The 6,580-nt window shown below is 38.3% G+C and overlaps 1 protein-coding gene across 4 annotated transcripts in view; it reads left to right on the top strand.

Annotated features, from left to right (window-relative positions):
- LRRC34 (leucine rich repeat containing 34) overlaps positions 1 to 3,827 on the top strand; it is a 22,337-nt gene extending 18,510 nt beyond the window's left edge. For 2 of the 4 annotated variants that reach the window (XM_015564154.1, XM_015564153.1), the window contains 3 exons: positions 124 to 288; positions 1,301 to 1,427; positions 3,487 to 3,827. In XM_015564154.1, coding sequence (XP_015419640.1) covers positions 124 to 288; positions 1,301 to 1,427; positions 3,487 to 3,690 — 496 coding nt within the window. In that variant the 3' untranslated portion in view covers positions 3,691 to 3,827. The remainder of the gene's footprint in view (positions 1 to 123; positions 289 to 1,300; positions 1,428 to 3,486) is intronic. The other 2 variants (XM_006764083.2, XM_006764084.2) reach the window with 2 other exon arrangements.
- The last annotated feature ends 2,753 nt before the right edge of the window (positions 3,828 to 6,580 follow it).

The following is a 6,580-nucleotide window of genomic DNA, read 5'->3' as shown; positions in this document are numbered from 1 at the left end:
GGTTGACACTTCTATTATAAAGGGTGAATAGTGATATTAAAATATTTCTTCTAATTAATTTCAATGTGCACAAATTCATGCACCAGGCCACTCACTAGTAACTACATATTTTTCCTTTCCCAGCAATAAAATAACTCATGATGGAATGGTGTTTTTGGCTGATGTACTGAAAAGCAACACTACCCTGGAAGTAATAGATCTTTCTTTTAATAGAATAGAAAATGCAGGAGCAAATAGTCTCAGTGAAACTCTTGCTTCACACAACAGGAGCCTTAAAGCGTTAGTATGGTTTGTATTTTATAACAGAAAACTTAAATGTAACATCAAACCACTTAACTCTTGATTCATGATTTTAATTTCCTAAACTGTCATAATATTAAGTGTGCAGTAAACATTTCAATTTCTAATTTTCAAAAGTACTTTTAAAAATTAGATTGTTTTATTCTAGTTATGATTGCTTAAAATGAATAAGAATATTCTTTTTTTAAAAAATATATATATTTTATTGATATTTTACAGAGAGGAAGGGAGAGGGATAGAGAGTTAGAAACATCGATCGGCTGCCTCCTGCACACCCCCTACTGGGGATGTGCCCGCAACCAAGGTACATGCCCTTGACTGGGATCGAACCTGGGACTTGTGAGTCCGCAGGCCGACGCTCTATCCACTGAGCCAAACCAGTCAGGGCTGAATAAGAATATTCTTATTGCTTACATTATTTAACCTGAATTCTAAAATGAAGAATGAATCAAAGAAAATATTACTGCCCTTTCTGGTGTTGCTCAGTGGTTAGTGCGTCTGTCTGGTCACCAAAGGATTTCGGATTCAATCCCTGCCCCGGTGAGGGTGAGTGCAGTGTAGGAGACAACCAATCAGTGTGTCTTTCTTACATCGGTGTCTCTTTCTCTCCCTTCTTCCCTCCCTCCATTTGCACTCTCTCTAAAAGAGAAAAAAAATGGAAAAAAATATTCTCAGGTGAGAATAGAAAAAAAGAAAGTATTACTTGGATGACTTTTATCTTCAAAGATGTATCTGTAATCCACCTCCAAACATTTACTGAATAATATAAAACGATTTCCACAATGTAGGCAACTCTACTAGGTGCATGAAGCATACAAGCAGAAAACTAAGTTTCTTGGATCTGAGGAAATACATAGTATTTTGACTACTACAGTAAACATATTTAAGAATAATGTTGAGACTACAAAATAACCTGTTTGTAATAAATGTTGCTAACTTAGGCATTCTCTTTTTTGTGGAAATACCAGTTTCCAGGTTATTGCTTTTTGTTTTTTCACAGGTTGTCAATAGTCAGCAACAACATACAGGGAGAAGGACTGGTTGCACTTTCAGAGTCAATGAAAACAAATCCCACGCTCTCTAATATCTACATTTGGGGAAACAACTTTGATGAGGCTACATGTGTGGTAAGTTTTTTCTTACTGAAGGTATTTTCTAGGGTCTGCTCTATGACATAAGATATTATTTACTTACTAGTAGCCCATGGTGCGATATCACATGCAGTAGGCCGCCCGCCGCTTCCCCGGGAGCCTGCGGGAACCACAGCGCGCTGCCAGGAGCGGTGCTGCATCCACGGGAGCCATGCAGCTTCTGCGGGAGGTGGAAGCGAACCACCGGTGCCCAAGGGAGCGGGAGGGAGCCGCGCTGCTTCTGCAGAAGGTGGGCCCGCCGTCTCCTCTCCAGGCCTGCGCTTGGCCACGGAGGCTGCGGGCCGGCCCTCCTGTCCCTGTCTGCTCTGGCACTGGGGGGCCGGCAGGAGCTGGGTCGCGGCAGCTTGCCAGCCCGGTCTGTCTCCATCTCCATCTCTGCTCTGGGCCTCACCTGCGTGTGCAACCTCCTCCTGTCTGGTCGTGACCCTTTAAGGTGTCCTGGCCAAATTTGCATATTTCCTTTTTTATATACAGAGAGATAATTACTTACATTGTTTACAAGTGCATTAGGAATGATTACAAAGTAGAGTGAGGCGCTACAAGTTTTGATAAATTTTAACATTAAGTCCTAAAAATTAGCTACTGGAAAGTTTGATTGAAATAGCAAGATATCAAGTGCTACATCCTATGTATTAAAAGCCTAGGTGACGTAGTGCAACATCATCACAAGATGGCCGCCCTCATGTCATCACAAGATGGCTGGCAGGGGACGGCAGATGTGGACAATCAGGCCGGCAGGGTAGCTGTTAGGCATCAATCAGGCTGGCAGGGGAGTGGTTTAGGGGTGGATCAGGCTGGCAGGCAAGCGGTGAGGAGCCAGCAGTCCCTGATTGTGAGAGGGATGTCTGACTAGGATGGGCCTAAACCAGCCTCGGACATCCTCCAAGGGGTCCCAAATTGGAGAGGGTGCAGGCTGGGCTGAGGGATACTACCAACCCCCCTCTTGTGCATGAATTTTATGTACCGGGCCTCTAGTATGAATATAAAGATCACATACTAGAAGCTAAGTAGAGTTTACAACTAATAATGACAAGCTAAAGCAGAAAGAAGCTAGACTTTAAAATTTTTTACTGTTTAAATTTTGCCTTTCTCTATAATTGCAACCTTACTGACAAACCAGTTTAACATGCTTGTATAACACAGATACCAATGATCCATAAGCAATATGCAAAGTAATTTCTACAATGACGATATAATTAGGCAGCCAGCTGGGCCAGCATCTAATACTATGGGGATTATCTCTCTTAGCCTAAATCTGTAGATTAGTTTCAGCAAGTTCATGAACTCCGTATAGTTATAAGATAAAATCTGTGCTTAACACATTGTTTGCGGGTAGTTTTTATCGCGCGCTAACAGGTGACGCGGGCCGTTTTTGCAGTTGAGTAGATTGATTACCGTTAAACCTGGAAGTACATACATAATTCACCATTGTATGTGTTAGAGACCCAAATTTTGTCCTTTGGAATTCGTATATCTGCATGTTAGCATCCCTTTAGAGCAATAAAAAAGTATAAAAATAAACGTATTTATATGTTACCTGCATTCTACAGCTAGTCTGTAAAAAACATATTAATACGTGTCCCGCGCTCTACTACCAGTCAACGTAAAACGTATAAATACGTTTCCCACATACAATGTGTTAATTTTTCTGAGAAATGGATCCCTGGTTATTATCAGATCTTCAAGGACATATACAATAGCCTTCCTCCTTCATTTAAGAACCTCTGTGGGACTTGACATTTTTGACCACGGGACTTTTCAGTCCACAAAAGTGGTGTACAGAGAATTGGTAACTCTAGGAGGTTCTTTTTTTTTAAAGCTCCTAATATATTAGAAATGTTTTACAAAATTTTAATTTCATTGTGTGAAATTAAATGAATAAAAACCTAATTACAATACCTAGAAAGTATAAAAATTCAGCAGTTATTCAGAATATTTTATTATAAACTGCAAATTAGCACAGCCAATTTAAGTACTGTAAAATGAATAAACTATTTTCTTAATGATATAGTTTTTCTTTTCTTAAAAATATTAGGCATATTCAAACTTAATTGAAATGGGCCGTCTAAGACCAGATGATACCGATGTGCAGCCGTATGAGGTGGATGGACGTGTGTATCTTTCAGAAGTCTCCAATGGCCTTAAAAGGCACTACTACTGGACACCAACTTATGGAGAAGCTTTCAGCCACTCATCTAATGCCGGTTTCAGTCTTGTACCAGTAGGCCAGCAGCTATGACAAACAGCTCTAAAATAATTTTCACACATTTGACTTATTATATTCACAGAGATGAACATTTTATTGCCCATTTCATAAATTAGGACAAATTACTTTTATCAAATATGTAAAAGATATGGCTATATTAAACTATCCATATGAAAAAACTTAGTAGTGCAATTTTTAAAAGGAAATTTTACAAAATAGACTATAATTTTTATACTCTGGAGAAAGAAATCAAGGAACGTTTCGTAATGAAAATATAATCAAGTAGTAAAATAGCATACAAGAAAAGGTCATTATAGGTATGCTAACTCTGGGTTGTCATGAAGTGGTAAAAAGGTTTCAGGTGGCAGATTCTCAGGGAATTCCAAGGGGTTTAGGGGTTGAAAAGCATTTTATATATCTTATTTAGGTATTACAGATGGGTGTTGATACAATCTCACAGATACAGGCAAATAGGTATAAATATACACATATACAAATACATATAAAAGTATACTTTCCAAACACGCCAGTGCTACCAGTGAGCTTTTTAAGACAGCTCTCTTTTGGAGTTCTATCTTTCTCTCTTTAAGATAATTCTCTTTTAACATAGTTCTCTTTTGCCAGTAACATTTTAATGATTTGATGGCAAATAATGACTTGACTGTAGTGGATCTTGTTTTCAAATTAAGATTACTATGAAGAGGCAATTGACACTAGGATCCTTCAATTAGAGACCTATATTCACAAACTTTTGAATCCATACAAACCAAAAAGAGGCTGCTTAATTTGAATGATTTATTACTGCTCAAGCCAGGCAAAATGAGAAAAAAGTATGTGAACAGATTTTAAAAGGTACTTTAAATTAAGCTGAGGTTCTGCAGTCTAAAAGAAAATAAGTTTATCTCTAAATGTTGAGAATGGATTAGAATAAAAGGTAGTGGTCAACTTTAAGCTGTCCCAAGTATTGACATTCCCTTATTGTGAATTCCTGAAATCACAGCTGTACTCTAAAAATTTAACATTAAAAAAACACAGAGCCCTTGCAGTTTGGCTCAGTGGATAGAGCGTCGGCCTGCAAACTTAAGGGTCTTGGGTTCAATTCTGGTCAAGGGCATGTATCTTGGTTGCAGGCTCCATCACCAGCCCAGGTCAGGGCCTGTGTGGGAGGCAACTGATCGATGTGTGTCTCTCTCTTTCTTTCCCCCTCCTTCCACTCTCTCTAAAAATCAATGGAAAAATATCCTCAGATGAGGATTAACAAAACAAAAAAAACCAGACATATCACCCAATGCCCATTCCTTCATTAAATTAAACAATTAAGATAAATATCCCCTACTATTTCATTACTTTTAAAGTTTAACAGGTCTTTCCTTATATACAGCACCTAAATACCATCTTTCCATACTCCCTGGGAAGGGTGGGGGGGCAACAGAAGGGGTGAAAATGGTGGTGGTGGTTATAAAATGGGAAAACATTTGAACAAATTGTATCAGCCATTATTTTCATGTAATGTTATAGGGTCATTGAGCAGAAAAGACCTAAACGCCTTAAGAAATGCATTTTCCTGCTTTCAGAAAGATGAATTTGAATCATCTAGGACAGATGGTTGCTATTGGGTTGCTGAGAAACAAAATCTTAAAACATCTGGAATTGGTTGATAAATATACACCCAATAGTTTTTGTTGGTAACAAAATGTATGAAATGGATTTCTAGGTTTTTATTTTATTTTTTGGTCAATCCTCACCTGAGGATATTTTTTCCACTGATTTTTTTTTTCTTAAGCGACTGGAAAAGAACAGGGGAGAGAGAGAGGGAGAAACACCGATGTAAGAGACACATTAATTGGTTGCCTCCTGCACTCATCACGACCAGAGCAAGAGATCAAACCTGCAACCTAGGTATGTGCCCTTGACTGGGAATCTAGCCTGCAACCAGAGCCACGCCTGCCAGGGGCAAGGCGTGTGTGTGTGTGTGTGTGTGTGTGTGTGTGTGTGTGTGTGTGTTTTAAAGGTAAATATTGTTTATAGGTTATTTAAGGAAACTACCACATCTGGTAATGGAATTGTAGATATGACCTTCCATTGGTGCTGTCAAGAAATGTTTAAAATGGAATAAGTAAAACTGTACAGACCACAGAATATACCTGGACACTTACACTGACTGATTTCACTAGTTACTGATTTTACTCTTTGTTATTAAATTTTATCAAACCTTACGTGGCAAAGTTCTTCTCTACATGTTTGAAAACTTCTCTTCCCATTTAAATATGTGCAGATATAAAAACTAATTGGTTTTACAAAGTGCTTTTACATTATTACATGCTGATCAGATCCAGAACTAAATATCTGTATCTAAAAAGCTCTATGTCCCAGGAAAGTCAAAGTGGTTCTGTAATAATTTAATAATGCAATAGGAAGTTGAATAAAATTTTTGTTTTTTAATCAAATTTGAAAAACTACAGAATTCAGTAAGTGCAATAAAATCATGCTATAGGGCCCTAACCTGTTTGGCTTAGTGGATAGAGCATTGGCCTGTGGACTGAAGGGTCCCAGGTTCGATTCTGGTCATGGGCATGTACCTTGGTTGCAGGCACATCCCCAGTAGGGGGTGTGCAGGAGGTGGCTGATCGATGTTTCTTTCTCATCAATGTTTCTAACTCTCTACCCCTCTCCCTTCCTCTCTCTAAAAAAATCAATAAAATATATATATTTTAAAAATCATGCTATAGGAAAAAAATACATTTAAAACTGTATTACATTTGGAAAACATTAAGTTCGTGAGGAAATACTACTCCTATAAAGATCCAATAAACTCAAGCTTGAATGACAATATGACAAATTTCTGCCCTACTCAGTTTGGCTCAGTGGATAGAGTGTTGGTCTGCAAAAATAAAGGTCCTGGGTTGTGTGCTTGATCCTCAGC

Source organism: Myotis davidii, unplaced genomic scaffold, assembly GCF_000327345.1.
Source record: "Myotis davidii unplaced genomic scaffold, ASM32734v1 scaffold115, whole genome shotgun sequence".
Lineage (NCBI taxonomy): Eukaryota > Metazoa > Chordata > Mammalia > Chiroptera > Vespertilionidae > Myotis > Myotis davidii.
Note: the sequence above shows the minus strand (reverse complement) of the source record. Positions and strands in the feature narration are given on the sequence as shown.